Source organism: Periophthalmus magnuspinnatus, chromosome 20 (genome assembly GCF_009829125.3).
Source record: "Periophthalmus magnuspinnatus isolate fPerMag1 chromosome 20, fPerMag1.2.pri, whole genome shotgun sequence".
Lineage (NCBI taxonomy): Eukaryota > Metazoa > Chordata > Actinopteri > Gobiiformes > Gobiidae > Periophthalmus > Periophthalmus magnuspinnatus.
The window spans coordinates 19,165,553-19,183,841 of NC_047145.1; the positions used below are offsets into that span (position 1 = coordinate 19,165,553).

Below are 18,289 nucleotides of genomic sequence, written 5' to 3' on the forward strand. Positions count from 1 at the left end.
CGATTTTGAGATAATACGAGTGCTTCTTCAGTTGTGGTTAAAAGTGGACACACAAAGAAAAACTCAACAAAAAGACTTGATTTGATTTTTACAAAGATTGTGTTTCTGTCACAACAAAAAGTGCAGTCCAAAAACGTGGTCTCTTTTTTAAATGATCTCATTAAAAATATATGATGTTATTCTTATGTTGTTTGCAGATTCATGACTTAACAGGAAACAGCATCAACAAACCTCAATGTTTATTTCAATAGATTAGTAACTATCAAACTCTGAGGCAAAAGGATCCTCCATTAAAGACGCTGTAAACAAGGCAGCAGGCCGTCTCCTCAGCACGAGACAGTATAAGCCCGTCTGTGCGTTCACGGCGCAGTATTAAACCCTCTCTTCCGCCTGTTCAAAGAGCCTCTGCTGCAAACGCTTTAAGTCCAACACTGGCAGCTCCTTAAGTATTATCTTCTGGCATAGCATCTGCGTTTTAATTATCACAGTCGTTTGTCAATGCCAGTGCACCTCCTCAGGAGTACATGCTCTAAATGAGACATTAAAAACATTATTTTTCACCAACCAACGCCACATTGTCCAACTACCAATTATCCCCCGTCATAAATCACCCGACCGTAGTATTAATGGACTCCAGTCATGTGACGAGCAGGAGACTCGCTGTTCATATGAAGACACATAGGACTACAGGGTGTAGGACTACGGTGCACGGACCTACAGAACTACAGTGCACAGACCTACAGCCTACAGGACTACAGGGTGTAGGACTACAGCCTCAGAAATGCAATGGAAAATCTACAAAGAACAGTTTCAAACTGAAGAATCTTAGGAAAGAAAATACATTTGTTTTTGTCAATATTAAAGAGGACGTATTGTCCTTATGTTTTCATTCTTTTTTTTAAATAACTGCACAGAGACAAAGTAAACACAGACAGGAGGAGGCATGGGACAATATTGAAATTTAGTGTCACGATTATCATGGCCAAAATAATTACGATTAACAATAACAATATATTTCATATGTCATATATATCACGATAATGATTAAAGTTACTGAAAGTTTAAAAGTGTTATGTAAACAGCTGTTATAGTATTGTACTTTATCAGTGAAAACAACTATGATCTAGAGTAGTATTTTTTTTCTGGACATTCTGGTGACATAATGGTGATTATTTTTGTTGGCGATTCTCAATTATATAAAATGTCCCACAAACAATCATTGTCAAAGCTTTTGACCATGATACACGATTCAGTGAAAACAGAAATTACCTTGAATACAGGACAATACAGCACTGTTCAAACCAGCCTGAATCTATGTAACATCTGGATACACAGCACAAGTTTATGGTGACAGAACACAGTTATAACATGGATAAAAGCTCAGATAGTTAAGAAACTCCATCGTAGACCCACACAAACGACTGCGGACTGGATGCTGCTCTTTTAAGGAAGTGATGAACACATTCATAAAAGTTTATCAAATCCAAAACCAAATTGTTCTATTGAAGCCTTTATTACGTTAATATTCAAACTCCACTGAATAATAAAGAGGACGGAGAAAACAAAATGGTGGCCTTATAGATGGCAAACACTCCCATGAACTATTGGCTCGGCATTTGTTTATATAAGTATTCTGTATTCTGAAATACAGTAGCAATAAATTAAAAAAGCAATATATATGTCACATAGATTTAGGCACAAACAAAACGCTGGCCCCGGTTGGAGAAAACCCTCGAGATGAATGTGTTTTTGAGCATTTGCAGAAATCTAAGAGGCCATGAATCAAAGTTAATGGCAGGAGAAAAACACTACTGAATAAATAATAATTGTAGAGTAATTAAGATGCAGCGGCTAAAAACAGCAGCTTAATCCCACTGTAAAAGATCCATATTTGTCATGTCCGCTGCTCCCCGTCGGCCTAAAGAGGAGTAATGTGGAGGCTCCATACACGCGCATACAACACTGGAACATTCATTTGTCAACTCCAACTTCGGCTTTAAGTTTTGATGTTTAAAGCTGCATAAAACGCAGGCTCCTTGCGTTTACTGTAAGTGTGTGGGAGGACAGTTCGCTCAGACGCACTGTGAAGTCTTTCTACATTTCAATGTTATGATCGTCTCGCAAACCAAACAGTACAGCATTAAGTTTTGTATGTTAGTATAAAATCTCCTGTTTTTTCCCCCAATTTGACTTCTAGTTCACGGACTATACCACTATTTCTTCAGTCATGCAGGTACGAGCCATCGCAAAGTCTGAAATCTGAGGACCTACATCAAAATAAGGGAACAATAGTGATACGCTAACAAGTGTGAGAGCATCCATTAAGGGCCTGAACCATTATGCAAAATATGACTCAGGCACAGTTCACAGTTGGTGTAGTCCATTAGACCAAGCCAACAAACAAAGTGTAAACAAATAAGTGTTAGTTTCAGTGCAGTGTCCACCAGTAATCGGACCAAAACTGAAGAATGAGCAGCGAAATGTCTTCACTCTAACACTTTTGTCCAGTTGAAAGAATGTAATCTCTTTTTACTATGTTTCTACGATTGCTACTATTACTACTAGCTCACAAACTAACATATACATGCATTTTATTTAAAGATGCACAGTTGTCCCTCGCTATGTCGCGGTTCACCTTTCGTGGTCTCGCTGTTTCAAGGATTTTTTTTCGGAGGATTGTGTCCTGTGTCCTGATTGGCTGTTGGACTGTAGACCATTGTCCATCAGTCTCCTCCATGCCGTGTCTCCTGTACAGTACAGAATGTGTTCAGACAAATTTACATAAATGTTGGATCAGTGTGACTCTGAAGTGCTGTATGTTTGCAATTTGTTTTCTCCCCGACAAAACCCACAATGTCGATGAAACGTTCTGCACCGACCAAGACACTACAGCATTGCGGCACCAGATTGAAGAGGTGCGGTGAGTCACTATAAATAATCTTATGTGTCGAATGTCATAGGTTGATCATTAAAATTAAATTAAAAGCTATCATTTTTATTTACAGTGTAGGAAACGTTTATATTTTTATTACTCAAACAGATGATTGGGCCTGAAAACAGATCTTTCTTTGTTTTCATTCCATAATACTGCACTTATTTTAAAAAAATCGACACAGGTTTGAACTTTGAGAGTGTTGAAACGAGAGAGAAATGTGAGAAAATGTTGATGCCTGTGTGAGAAAAGTGTATAAAGTGTGTGGTGAGGGGTTTTACAGCAATAAATGTACAAAATAAAGCTGATACTTCTCAGATTTCGTTTATTGCGGGTTTTTTAAACGTAACCCCCGCGATAAACGATTGACCTCTGTATTATGCAACTTTCTGGTGGAGACCCCATTATATGATTGTGTAGCATGTATTTGCGTGCTAACTTATTTTTATTAATTATTAATAAAAAGAAAAGTTACTGTGTGAATTGGGCTGAGTTTGAGATTCGACTGCTGGAGCTGGTGTAGTAAGTAAGAAATGCAGGCAGGAATTAAGTTTGGTGCTGGTACCATATATTGAAGTGAATTATATTACAAAATAATATTTACAGAAACAAAAATAGCAAAACACAAAATAGTAATAATAATAACAATGAAAACCCTGAATATTTACAGTCTGCAGATTTGAACTGGTAAGATGTGATAAGTGCACTTTAAGTTCTGGTTGAGATGAGTTGGTTGCAACAAAAGGAAAAAAATTAAAGGAAGTAATCCGTACAGGTGGCGTCAACTTATTACTGACTTCAGTATTTGAGAGTATGTCTTTGCTTAGTATCCATTTGTATTGTTCATTAGAATAGTGTCCATTGGCTTTGATTATAGTTAAAAAGTCAGCAAAAGATGGAAAGAGTGGGGGGGCAGGCTGTGTCAGCCTCCTACCAGACCCGTAGGGTGATGAAGCTGTAGGTTCTGGTCTCAGCTTGCCATCGTAATCAAGAACACCTGGCCTGTATTTGAATAAACAGGACTAAATAAGTGACTTGAATAAATAAAAATCAAATGTCTAAAGTAATTAACCTTAGCTGAGTTACATTGATCAGTTCCAGTGTGTACACAAAAATAATTTACCATTCAAATACAATTAATCAATTAATTACTTAATTGCAAATAAATAATCTTTGAACAAGGTGCTGTGGCTGTAGCCCATAGCTGCAGTGTTAACCTTGCAGGTTTTCACATAAACACATTCAAAATAAACATTTAGCAATAAATGGCATAAATTACTAGCATAAACATTAAATAGTCATTTCACAACAAAGTGCTAAATGCTCCAAAAAGGCATTAAATGTGTTTTACAATGAGCACAAACAAGAAAACAACGTTAGCCCGAGCATGCTAATGCTAAGCTAATTAGCTTAGCATCGAATGCTAGCAGCACTTTACATTCATTCAAACTCACCAATTCCCCAGTTTAACATCGCATGATGGCGTCACGGACTCCCACGGACCGGAGGTTTAGCTCTACAGTGTTAAGAGTGGAACTACTTAGTTTGTTGAAGCTTAGAAACACAGAAAAGAGCGAATATTGTAAATTGTTTGGGACGGACCTTTTCACAGCTGCCTCGGTAGCTTCCCCCACAAACTCTGACCAGGAAGAACCGACTCGGGTCACGTGATTAGGGGTGCGGTTACGTAAGGTACGTATGAGACACGGAGGGCAGAAATAAATATATAAATGTAGCTTTTATATAAACAAGATTTAACGGCAGGTCAAAGCAGGAGTTTAATAAAACATTTTTTAATAAGACAGAATTTTAACCTTACAATTGTCCTCATGGAGATGTCATTGTTTTGCCTTAATGTTCCACACTATGGCCTTAACCACTTAGCGTTCCGACGGCCCGCCCCCGTCGCCTTTACGTTACAACTTTACAGCAATGTACGTGTATTTCTGCGTCACCCACACAAACAATCTACACATCAAATGAAAGCTACGGCATTCATCTTTCTGAATATGTAAACCATTTACACCTCGAATCACCACAGTGCTGACAGGAAAGCCGTTTTTACAGAGAAGTCAGAAATGTGGATTTGCACTGCACACCATTGAGCGGTCTGGTTCTGTCAAACATCAACATATTCACACAAAATTGGTCTCATTCGTTCCGTAAAGGTCCAGAGAATATAATCCAGTCAAGAAATTATGTCCACAAAGGAAGTTAGAGCCTCCATGTCCAATCTGCTGCAGGAAAGTGAAATCTGTTCCGTCGCTTCTCTGCATTTCCTTTGTCAGTTTCAGGCATAATAAACCTCTGACAGCGCCAACTTTATTCCTCAGTGCAAAACAAACTTGTTAGCTTGTGATTGACACCAAAGTTGGCCAATAAGGTGGGGGCTGTGGGTTACTGGAGCCGCGGACAGTGAATGAGAGCTACAGATGACTGAAAGAGTACGCCCCACTCTCCCCTTTGTAGAATCAAGCTGTTACATTACACACGTTTAGTGATGTTTTCCTCTTAAAGCCCATGAACTGCGGAACACGCTGACGCGTGACATGCAGTGGTTTACTGTAAACAGACGGAGTTTGCTACGCGCGTAAAAACACGAGGCTGGATATAAAGATCCGCGCGTAAAATTACGCGCGCGTGTTGCGTAATTTTACGCAGCAGTTTTGCGTTTTAAACATGACGAAACGGACAAAACAAAGGAAGTGCGCGACCGAGGACACTGTGGATGTTTGTACAAGTTAAACTAGAGGCATCTCGGACCCGGAGCGGTTCGTGGAACCGAGTGAAGATCTCATGATGGACTGAGGAGTAGAGGACCTTATGTTTTGATGGACTGGATGCTTTTCCTGATCGGTAAGCGTGGTTTATTCTGCTATTCACTTAATTGTGGGTCATGTGTAATCATTAGCATTAGCTAATGCCAATCTGCGCCCCCCCCACCACCACCAATCATCACGCACACACCACTTGGGTGAAGTGTCTTGCCTAAGGACACAATGACAGAACTAAGGACACAATGACAGAAATTGGTCCGAGTGGAACTCGATCCTCCAACCTTCGGGTTGCGGGACCAAAGCTCTAACCACTGAGCCACTGTTGCAGAATGACTGTCACTGTACAATCATGTACAGTGTGTTCTCAGTTTCCGGTGTGTGTTTGTTTACATTTTGAAGTGTGTGTGTTTGTTGATTGTTTGCAGTGTGTGGTTTGTAAATATATATTTATTTTGACCCATAGCACTTGTTTTGACTGTATTTTATATACAAATATACATTTTATATTGTGTTTTGATATGATATATAAATGTACAGTAATAGAGCAGCTGGGTGTGCAGATACAGATTCCTCTCAGTGTGAGTTTTCAATAGAGCCTCACTGATGTCTGTGGGTTGAAACATTCAAAAGTTATTGCACTTTTTCCAAACGTTCTCCAAATGTCTTCATTCGGATCGGTTTGGAGAGGCCTGGACTTACTCATGATAAAATGATTGTAAAACTCTCATTTTTATAGGTATTGACCTCAAATTTGAAACGTAAGTGGTCAACAGTCTTGTCAGTTGAGGTATGGTGTATTTTTGTCCCCAGCTCCTACTGCAGCTTTCTACACCTTCATTTTCACAATTTTTTTTTGGCGAGGATGAGAAAATTTTTTTTTTTATGTGTGTTCCAAAGTGTATAAATGCTCAGCAGACAAACTTACAGTGATTCTGACGCCTGTGGGTAAAACTATAGGGTGTTACCTTTACAAAGACCCCAAACTAGTGCAGTTACTACTGAGGGTTCAATAATGGTGATTATTTTTTATTTGGAGAGGTCAGAACAAAGGCAATTTCACCAAAATCGCCCAGAATGCTAAGGGGTTTTAAACTTGTATATCTCCATGGAAACATGCAGGTAACGCCATGAGCTCAAGCTACAGCTCAGCTCAGTGGAAAGACGAATACATATTTTTAGAGATATTTTGGAGAAACAACACTATAATTAAATGAACGCAAGATATATCAGCAGATAGTTTAATGCCATATTGTGGAACTTCTAACTCAGTACGGCACTTTATATTACCACTACTACACTATATTAAAACATACAGTGACAGAGATATGTAGATACGTCAAAACCTTGATATAATAATGGTGATAAATCGTCTGAAATTACCCTTAATGGCCATTCTTTATCTGACAGCGCGTCGGACGACATCGGCTGACGGCTCAAACGTAAAGATTCTTAACGACTTTGGCTTTATTTTAAGAGGACTCATAACAGCCCGTGTGTTGGCATCTGTAACCTATAAATATGTGCCAACAGTGAAGGTGTAATGTTAATGCTTTTTATGCCTTGTGACTGGAAAAGTGTTAACAAAAGCAAACTGTTATGGAGAATATTAATATGTCATAATAATTTTGTGCTTCTGATGCTGCGATGGAATGAAGTAATGCACATCCAGAGTATTCTACATTTGAAATAACCAATTATATATGAATTTTTGGAGAGTTTTACAGCCTTTTAGCAGTGTTGGGCTTCAAAAATATCATTGGTTGTAGTTACCCGTTACTTTTTCCCCAAAGTAATTGCGTTACTATGTGATGCAAGTAGTAAATTATCAGATAAAGTAACTATTAACTCATCAGAAACAACAAAAAAATGCTCAAAAATAGACCCCAGCTGCAGTTACAAGTAAAAATTGTGTTTATTCAGCCGTATTTGTCCTGCAAAACACCAAATGTACCCACAACCATCATTAGAGGCTCCTCTCCACAGAGATCAAACTCACCAACAGACTCACAACTGCACAGAGTCACAACAACGTACAGCAAACTACACAGCAGACTGTCAATGCCACACAAACGCACACGTATCAGAACATTACAAGCATGACAGCGCTGATACACGAGGAAAACCAGAGCTGAACCACCAAATTTATGACATTAACTGCACTTATAATAATTAGCGTAATCGTCTGTTTGTTTTTCCACCACAAAAGATCCAAGAAATAACAACGTACATCCATAAAATCCACAAGACTCTGCAGATTTCCTTACGCGTGTTGAAAAAAAAAGTGAGTATTCGACCTCTCGCTAAACCAATAAAACACCGGGAAAGTCTCACGTCCGCCTAACGCTGCTTCTGATTGGTCGCCTTTACAGTTAATCTCTTTTCTTTAGCCAATCACTGTGTCTAATCCCTCGACTCGGTCTTGTTTACTTCCCCAAATAAGAGAAAACTTTGCAGCTCCTCTAAATGAGACGAGCTGAGTCTGATTTGTCACCTGCTGAGACTCACATTAACATAACGAGCCCCATTACACTGACAGTAATTATGACGGCGTTTCAGAGGGAAGAGTCATTCGATATATTACTCGTTACTTGTAAAAATAACACTTTCACTAACACAGTTCTACTTAAATGCCGTTATCCCCAACACTGTCAGTAAAACACAGTCTGCAGCAGAGATAGGACAGACTTAGCAAGAAATTGAGCTATTTTTGTGTGAATGAAACTGACGTGTCTGACTTATTTATGTTCATGAAATCCATATTCAAAGCCACTTTTGAAAAAGATCAAATCAAAATATGAAGCTTTTTTGCCATATCTCCCAGCCCTGATCTATCTCATAATTAAAAATAAATGATTTTTGGTCTTTACTGAAAGTTGGTGTTAGTATCTTAAATTCCATCGTGCATTTGTATGGAATCTGACCAGAATTACAATCTGCGAACTAAAACTAATTAAATCTTTGACATAACGCTATGACCTAGCGCTATACACCTGAAACAACTCACGAAACAAACCAGTGCTCAGCTGCACAACCATCACGACTGGATTAATAACACGATTAGGGCTGGGTGATTTTAGCTGAAAAGAAAACTGCCAATTTTTTTCTCCCTTTTTTCCCCCCTCTCCACTAAAATGTTCTGGAAACTACACAAAAAAGATTAAAAAAAACAAAAAACTGAAAAGATTCCATTCAGTGATCATATTTAACCTGGTGGCCTTTGGGGATTTTTATTTATTTTTTAATTAACGAGATAAAATAAACTATTGCATTAAACATGGAGTCCCAGATTGGCCCAGTGCCAAACTTTGGTCCCTGTGACTTCGGTGAACAGCATTTCTCACATTTCCACTGCAAGAAAGTATAATAATAATAAACCATAATTTTGTTTATTCACACATTGGGTCATTTTCAATAATTTTGCAATATACAACTAAACAGAACTATCCCGAGTTTGTTTCGTTTAGTTTTTTTTTCCAGTTAGTTTATGTTTAATTTAATCACCACACACACCTGTTACTTTAAAGATGTTTTATTTGGGTATATTTTGTCAATTCAGTTAAATATAATCATCTACTCTGACCTGAATCTCCACATGGTCCAGACACAGAGGGGGCGTGGTCTATGTCGGCCATGTTTAAAGCCTTGGGCGTGGCCTGGGCTGGACCTCGTGGAGGAAGGAACTGGGTTAAGTCTTTTTTTTCTTTTTGTTTTAATGTCTTTTTATATTTTGGAATGCTTAAGTGTTTCTAGTTTTATTTATTTTGTTATTTATATGAAAGTCCCAACCCAAGCACTAAAATAGCTGGGCTCCATTTCCCATCATGCCTCTCTGCGATTTATGCCCCTTCAACATGGGATAACTTACAAAAAGTCTTGAAATTACAAGGACTGACTTCAATAGTTCAGTTTAAATCTATGTTGAAAGGTTTGGAAATTAAGTCTATGATTTGTAATTTGCTTTTAAGAATCCGTTTTGTGACGTGTTGAAATGTGTGTGTGATGTGACTGTAACTGGACTCCCTTGAAAAAAGAGATGGGTAATTTCAATGGGACTTTCCTGGTTAAATAACAGTTAAATAAATAAAATTAAAAAAACTAAACACTTAAGAGTAAAAGCGACTTACGCCCTAAAAAGTACAGCAGTGTATGATGAGATCCTGCTAAAGTTGTACCTACTGCACCTGAGAAGTAAATGATGTTCTGTGTTGAGGGGGGGTGTAAACAGGCGAGTCAGTGTCAGTCTTTCGGGGAGATCATCAGTTTAGCCAGGTACACGTGGGGGTGTTTCCTCAGTTTCTTAATTTCTGTTGCTTTTTGCTTATGTTGCGCACAGTTATTTTTTTGTAAATATGTATCATTTTTCCACGCTTTATCCAATTTAATCCAATCCACTTTATTTATATAGCACATTTCACAAATGCAGTTTCTAAAGTGCTGCACAAATACATTATAAATAAAAACAACTGGTTAAGTAAATCAACATTTAAACTAAAATCAAATAACAAAAATCAAATAATAAATATGTATATAAAAACAATAAAACAATTACCAATAAAACAATAAAATAAGCAAATCAGATCAATAGGAACAAATCAATAAAAGACAACAGAGGACCATACGACTCACGCAGAGTTAAAAGCCACAGAGTAAAAGTGGGTCTTAAGACGAGACTTAAAACTCTCCACAGTGGAGCAGTTTTGACGTGAGGAGCAGAACATTCCAGAGCTTTGGACCAGCCACAGAAAAAGCTCTGTCTCCTCTGGTTTTAAGTCTCATCCACAGTTTACCACGGTTATTGAAATAAATTTAGATAATTGAGGAATCTTTCTGAGTCTGCCTCCTGCTTCGACCACATCGGGCCAACTTCTCCACACGGACTTTCTTCCAACAAATCGATTTGAATTTCAAACTCAACTAAACGATTAAACACATTTTTTTTGCGCAGCTCTAACCGCAGTGTCATAAGTAACGCTTGCAGACTCACCCATATGTTCCCGTCTTGATGATAAGGTTTCCAGTTCCTCCCCGTGTCACTGTAGAGAAGCCGGTACCTCGTCGTCCAATCAGAGCTGCTGTACCTGCCCTGCGTTGCTATGGCGCTCACCTGCTTCCTCGAACCAAAGTCGACCTGTAGCCACTGGTAATGATCACTGTCGAGAGGTGACCATCCGCCCGCCCCTAGACAAAAAAAAAAACACACCTTAACCTCCTGAGACCTGAGTCCTCATATGTGGACAACACTTTTTTGGCTTGTCTATTCCACAGTGCAAATTATTAGATGAAGAATAACAGCATACAAGAACAGCAACAATGTAAATGTATTATATATATTCATTTTTAACTGTTTAGAATGTTTAGAATATTTTATTTTATTTATTTTTTTGTTTTTCTTCCAGCAGCTCTTCACATGAGACACATTGTTCCAACAGGCACACACAATTGTTGTTTCTCATTTTGTTCTTACATTCAGGACAAACAATGCTGTGTTCAGGGTCTTAATAAATAGTTTTTACAAATCATTATTCAAATGTTTTATCAAAATGAGTAAAATGTCCACATATGAGGACATTTGATTTACTTTTTTTTTTTTCTCAGAAACTACATAATGTAAAAAGATAATTCTTTGTATTTAGACTCATCAGGTCCCAGCCAACCCAAATAACAAGAAATTAAGAGAGAAATTAATAAAGCAGGTAATGCAAGAGCTCAGGTCTCAGGAGGTTAAGTCACATGTGTCAAACTCAAGGCCCGGGGGCCAAATGCGGCCCGCCACGTCATTTTACGTGGCCCGCAAGAAGGTAAATTAAAGCTTGACCGTCATTTTAAAATAAGTCTATACTGCTTTAATGTGTGCATGTGAGATTTTCCTAACAAGTGACATTGAGAAATATTTGCAAATGATCATCCCAAATTGTTCAGGAAGAGGAAAATTGTCGGCGTGGAAGGCAGTTTTAAGAAAGGTGCTAAAGGTGAATACAAGTTTGTGCTTTAAGGAGAAAATCTGTATGTTTTTTGTGTTATGAGGCGGCATCAGTACAATCTACGTCGACATTTTGACACCAAACACAGAGCCAAGTATGAAAAAGTGAGTCTGCAAGAAAAACAACAAATTGTCCAATAATTAAAAGGCTAAAAAAGTCTGTTTTTGAAGCAGTGCTGAAGGTTCTGACCAGATACACACTTTTAAAAATGTCTGTTTATCAGGAAATACACAGTTACACAGACACGTAATATTTGCAACTTGAATAAGTAATAAATACGGAAACAGTTATTTAACAAGTTTAAAAGTTGTTACATTTATTTTACATGATGTTTGTTTACATTTAGTGACATTTATCCTGCCGCACAGTCACATCTGGCCCTTGATGGCGGCCATTTTGCTGATGTGGCCCTCGGTGAAAATGAGTTTGACGCCTCTGCCCTAAGTAATACGTATATTTACAGTGTGACTTTTTTTGTTATAAATAGTAAGATACAAGCCTGGCCAATGAGCACTTCATGATCTTATTAGCGAGAAACGCACAGCCGGAGTCGTGCACGTAGCCTTTAAATCCAAGGCAGAGGAGGCGGAGAGCAGCGTGATACCAACATAATGACATTTTACAAAGGGGATATGTGGGTACAAGGTTAAGGTCCATTCTATTACTAATGGTGAGTGTCCAGCAGAGAAGAGCCAAGACATTTGCCCCAAGACACAAGCTTAAATAGTCCGGCAGGAGCGCCATTTTATTAAGAGCTATGCATAGAGAGATACGGCCTGTAGCTATAAACTCCACTTTACAATCATCTAATTAAAATGTCACCGCAGACACTAGAAGCGTAAGAAATGATGCCATTAGATACTGGGTGAGTTTAAAATTCATATGCGATGTATCAGAGCAGGAGATTCGGGATATTCACAAGTTTATTTTGCAACGTTTATACAGTCAACCCACGAGGGGATTATAACGAACTAACAAATGTACTCCCCGTCTTAAGCCCGTCGCGTTGTCAAGGGCGACGGTAAACTGTGCAAGACTAACGGGAGGAAAAAGATGATGAGAATAACGCTGCAGGCACAAAATTTAAAGTTGGAGAAGAGTGTAGACGAAGGTGCGTGGTAAAATGGTGGTAAAAGAGAGAAAAAGGTAGTTTATGCGCCACAGTGTGATATTAAACTTGTTCGTCTTGCGTTTTTGTTCGATAATGAGCAAAAAAATACCTAAGAATACTGTGTTCTTCTGTTAGCAGTCCCTCCACAGATCTGATTTGTCAAGGGCAACGATAAACTAGGAGTGGAACTAGCAAAAGAAAAAGCTGATGAGAAGTTGGCGAACAACACAGACAATGGCAAAATGGCGGTGGATACTGTACAATGTTCCACAGAATGGCATTAAACATGTCTATCTTGCATTTTTGTTCAATAACGGGTGTTTTTATTTGCAAAAAAACACTTTAAATCCTGCATTCTTCTGTTAACGGTCTCTCCACAGATCTGACCTGTACCTGAATTAAGCTCATGTCGTCAAGGGCAACGATAAACTCATGAGTGGAACTAGTGAAAGAAAAAGCTGACGAGAAGTTGGGGAAGACCACAGACAACGGTACATGGCAAAATGGCGGTGGATACTGTACCATGTTCCGCAGTATGGCATTAAACGTGTCTATCTTGCATTTTTGTTCAATAACGCATGTTTTTTTCGCCAAAAACCACCTTGGAATCCAGCGTTCTGTTAGCAGTCTCTCCACAGATCTGACATGTACCTGACTTTAAGCTCATGTTGTCAAGGGCAACGATAAACAGTGAAACTAGTGAAAGAAAAACCTGATGAGAAGTTGACAAAGACCTCAGACAATGGCAAAATGGCGGTGGATACTGTACGATGTTCCACAGTATGGCATTAAACATGCCTATCTTGCATTTTTGTTCAATAACAGGTGTTTTTACTTGCAAAAACTGTTCTTCTGTTAGCAGTCTCTCCACAGATCTGACCTGTAACTTGGCCTGTTGCTTTGAATTGCTTGTCTCCATGAAGATATATTTTTCCAGCGTTTATAGAGTCAAACCACATGGGGATTACATCTAACAAATGTGCTCCGACTGCCCACTTTAAGCTCGTGTTGTCAAGGGCAACGATAAACTGAGTGAAACTAGCGAAAGAAAAACTGACAAGAATAACGTTTCAGATGCCAAACTCAAACTTAGTGATTTTAGTTTGGAGGGAAAATGTTAAAAGTGGACGGCACGCCTCCTACGTGTCGCCATGGAGACGTCACTGAGCTGTCTGGAACAAGTATGCCATTGTTTTAAACGTATATCGCCATGGAGATAAGTTAGTGTCCATAACCGGTCAAGTTACACGTCAGAACTGCGGAGAAGAGACCCCACCCACAGTAAAAACGCAGGATTTGATAATTTTTTTTGAGAAATACAAACTGCAGTAATTTGCAATATAGGCAGGTTTAATACTATACTGTGGAACTTTTACGTAAATCAATAAAAAATGGAAAAAAAAAGTGAAATACTTCACATTTAAAGGGCCCATATTACACTATTTTCTGATCTACGTTATAATGTTGTTTCCTCATCACAAACAGACCTGGAGTTGTGTTTTGTTTCATCCACAGCCTTTATATTTAGACTGAGGTCTTCTCACAAACAGAAAACACTCTGTTCCACCTTGTGATGTCATGCGGTAATACAGGAAGTGCTTTTAAGCTCCACACACTTTCACCACTAGAATCAGCCGGATCACTTCAGCCCTGGAATTGCCAATTTTTACTGAACTAAAGTAGTAAAATGAGCTGAACTAACTTGAAAACTACCACTTCATGACATCACAAGGTGGAACAGAGCATTCATAATAAAGGAAAACACAACTCCAGGTATGTTTTTGTGCACGTAACACAATTATAACATGGCTTGAAGCTCAGAAGAGTCAGTTTTGCGTAATATCGGCTTTAAATAGAATATTAGCAGACGTGAGAATGAAGATAAATGCAAATATTCCCGACACAAACAGGCTGCTCTTGTGTGAGTTACATGTGAGCTCCTCTAAGCCCTGACTCAGAGCATCCTTGAGCAGATCATGATCAGTGCGTGTAGATAAAAGCTTTTCTCCCAGGATATAGGCCTCTGTCGGCTTTGTTTATTTAGAATTTTAAAAAAACTGAAAAATGATCCTGTTTTAACCCCACCATCAATCACCAAAGTCGTCCATGTGTTTCAATCCTCCGCTGTTCTCACGAGTTGAAACAAAGTTCAGAGGGGCTTTATGCAAAATCGACTTTGAGCTTTCCGCCATGTTTTAACGTTGTTCCGTCATCAAAAACAGGGAGAGGTTTGGTGTCATCAGTGCATGTTTCAGTAATTTAGCGTTTCTCCAGGGCCCACTCAACTCCCACTCAACAATTCTCCATAAATATACAAAAACATGATACAAAACAATATGCTACAACTTCACAAACCTGGCGCGATGTGAAGTAGTTTCGTTAAGCGTGTAGTGTAATGTGACAGCGCTCTAATGGGGGAGTGACTTAGTATAGAGAGCAAAGGGAAGTCCGATAAAACATGGCCAATACCACATAAAAGTGCAATACCCTCACTTTTACATTTAAAGAACGCTGGATAAATGGTGTGACGTAGGCTGGCGTTTAGCGGTAGGACGTGAGACAGAAGACAGAAGCAGCGCAGGCGTGGTCCACAATTTTTATTTCTTTTTTAATCGTTTACCAAAGTGCAAAGTGCCTTGTGCAATGGAGGTTTGAGGAGCAGCGTCGCCTCCAGCAGCAGAACATGGTACAGTCTGTTGTATCGGGCGTCTTTTATACTGTCCCACTAACTCAAGGATGTCCAAACTATGGTCCCGGGGCCAAATGCGGCCCTCAGAACAGTTTTTACTGGTCCTCAAGCCTGCTCCTGCCCCAATTGATCATAAGCAGCACTTTTAACAGTAAATTAAACTATTTCTTCCACTATAACCTCAAACATCACTGCATTGTGATGCAGACCTAAAATGAATGTGTTTTAAACCTTATTAACACACAGCGGCTCTGTCAAAGCTGTGTATAAAGCACCGCACTGCACTGATCACTAGTCTGTGGCCCACCGCTTTGAATATGTTTTAAGATGTGGCCCTTGATAAAAAAAATAAAAAAAAGTTTGGGCACCTCTGCACTAACTGGATTTAAAAAAGGGAGTTTTAAAATAGCATTAGCTCTTTAAAACTCGTTAAACCAAATTAACCTTATACATATACACACATAAACCCTAAAAACAAACTTAAAATATACTTAAAACCAATTGTCAGGATGGGAATGGGATTTTTTGTGTGTTCTGTGCCGTTTTCCCCCCTCAGTTCTGCGTTTGTGCCGGGAGCAGGGCGGAGACTCTGGCACTACCTCCACACACCTGCTCCTGATCACGCAATCAAGCCTCTCCACCTGAGAGTACTAACGGACTGAGGACCCGACACTCTGGGCCTGATCGTCCTGTCATTTTCAGTTTTTTCTTCATGTCATGCTTCGGTTTATTTGTTCCCACACCCTGGAACCACTCTGCTCCTCCGTCTCCGTCCCAGCTCTCCATGTCCGGTATGAACACCTCAGCCTCTGACCCTGCAACCTATGACTGCAAACAACACCACTCCCACCTGTCTGCTCTGTCTACCTTCATTCACGTTCATGTATTTGCAAATAAACTCTGTTGAACTGTTTCCTGAGTCTGTATCTTTGGTCCCTCTTTGGTCAATCTTTACGACACTAATAAAGCCTTTAAAATGCCCGACATGTCTCTCCCTGCACGTTCCCTGCTTCGGTCCTGCCCCGGAACCTTTTTAAGGGGACTCGTTTCACCGGGGACCTCTTTGACATCGGGACACAAGGACACAGGAAGTAAGTTAAACATTCTTAAAACACCTTTCACTAAAAACATTACAAATCACGCAGCACATGACACTTAAAAACATTCTGAAACACAAAAAGAAAAATATGAAGAACACTGGGAAAAATGGGAATTGTATGTAAATGACAGCTGACTGATTCATTGTTTTATTGTAATGTCTTTTGAAAACAATAAAATATAAGTTAAAAAAAAATAAAAAATCTTAAACATTCCACCGTTATTGCACATATATTTAATTAATTATTAGCTGTTAACTTTAAATTTGTGCCTCCAGATCTAACACTAAGTAAAAGAACAGACAAGTTAATAAACATTTAAAAATCCTTTGTGTGAAATTGTCTTTTTTAATGCGCAAACAAAGTTCAAAGTGCTGTGTTTGTTGCAATTTAAAGTGAATATATTGAAACGTGTAAAGTGCCGTTAGTTACAAATGGTCATTGCGCATTTCTGTTATTAATTATGTTTATTTTAAGTCCAACGTTGGCGTCACTCCGCAATTTACACCAAAGCAGCAGCAGCAGGTGAGCCCAGCAGCACAACAAACCCATAGGAATCACTTTTTTCTTATTAATTACTTACATAGCAATAACAAGCCACAGCCTGTTAAGTTTGAAACGAACTAGCTCTGTTTTTTTGTTTTGTTTTTTTATGTTTTAAGGCAAAAGAGTCGAAATCAGGTACGACTAATACAGCGCTTCACGTAAAAGTCAAGAAAAAACAAATATACAGATGACACGATGCATAGAAAAAGAACAAAACACAAAGATATCCTGTCTAGCTTGTATTAAATGCCAGGGAGAAGAGGCAGATTTCAGTCTATTCTTAAACTTAACTTAAAAAAACTACAGTATATATGCCATTCCAATGTTAAATGTTATACAACCTGGTGCATTTGGTCAGGGGCGTGGTCCATAAACAGCCCCGTCACTCGGAGGGTTAAATAATCGGAGGGTTAAATGGCGTTGGTGCCCTAGAGGAGGTCAACCGCTGCAGGGGGAGAGCGGGAAACACTGCCCAAGGCCCGCTGACCGCCACTCACCGACCAATTAAGAGTGAGATGAATAATACAAAGCCGTGGGTGTGGGGTGGGATGAGAACAGCGCTAACTGTGGGAAACCAGAGTCTACAAAGCGCACATATCTATTAAGCAGATGTAAGCCTCCTCTAAGCTCGCTTTGGTTGGGGGTATCAACGCTTTTGAACATACTCTTAACAGTCTGTTCGAGGGAGTAAAGTGGTCCAAACTCTACGCAGCAGGAAGTAGATAAGCAGTAGTATGTTACAGCAGACCTATGTGAACACGGGTTTAGCAATGTTTTAGTTGTTTCCTTCTCATTTCTCCTCTTGAAGTTGTATTTGGAGCGATTTGTGCATGTTTGAACGCTCTTTAATCGCGTATTTTCAAGATCTTTAATGCCCGTTTTCACCACCATCGGCGTACGGCAACTGCTCTGTACTTACTTTGTTCTTAATTGGTGATACATGTAGGATTTGGCAGTGTTGCGTCGTCATTTTGGTACAAATAGAAAAAAGAAAAAAAAAACGCTACTGGCTGTGATCTGCCGCTGTCCAAAGGAGGAGCCGACGACTTCACGGCTCTTTGATGGCGACGTCATTGGGCACCACAGTTTTCTAAAGCCAAAGTCAACGAACTTGTTTCTTTTATTACGCTGTTTTATGAATATTGATGAATACTGC

At 39.1% G+C, this 18,289-nt stretch overlaps 1 protein-coding gene across 1 annotated transcript in view; it reads right to left on the reverse strand.

Annotated features, from left to right (window-relative positions):
• The window catches only part of cntnap2a (contactin associated protein 2a), a 488,742-nt gene that overhangs the window by 259,419 nt on the left and 211,034 nt on the right, over nucleotides 1–18,289 (reverse strand). The window contains exon 3 of the mRNA XM_033985829.2: nucleotides 10,694–10,887. Coding sequence (XP_033841720.1) covers nucleotides 10,694–10,887 — 194 coding nt within the window. The remainder of the gene's footprint in view (nucleotides 1–10,693; nucleotides 10,888–18,289) is intronic.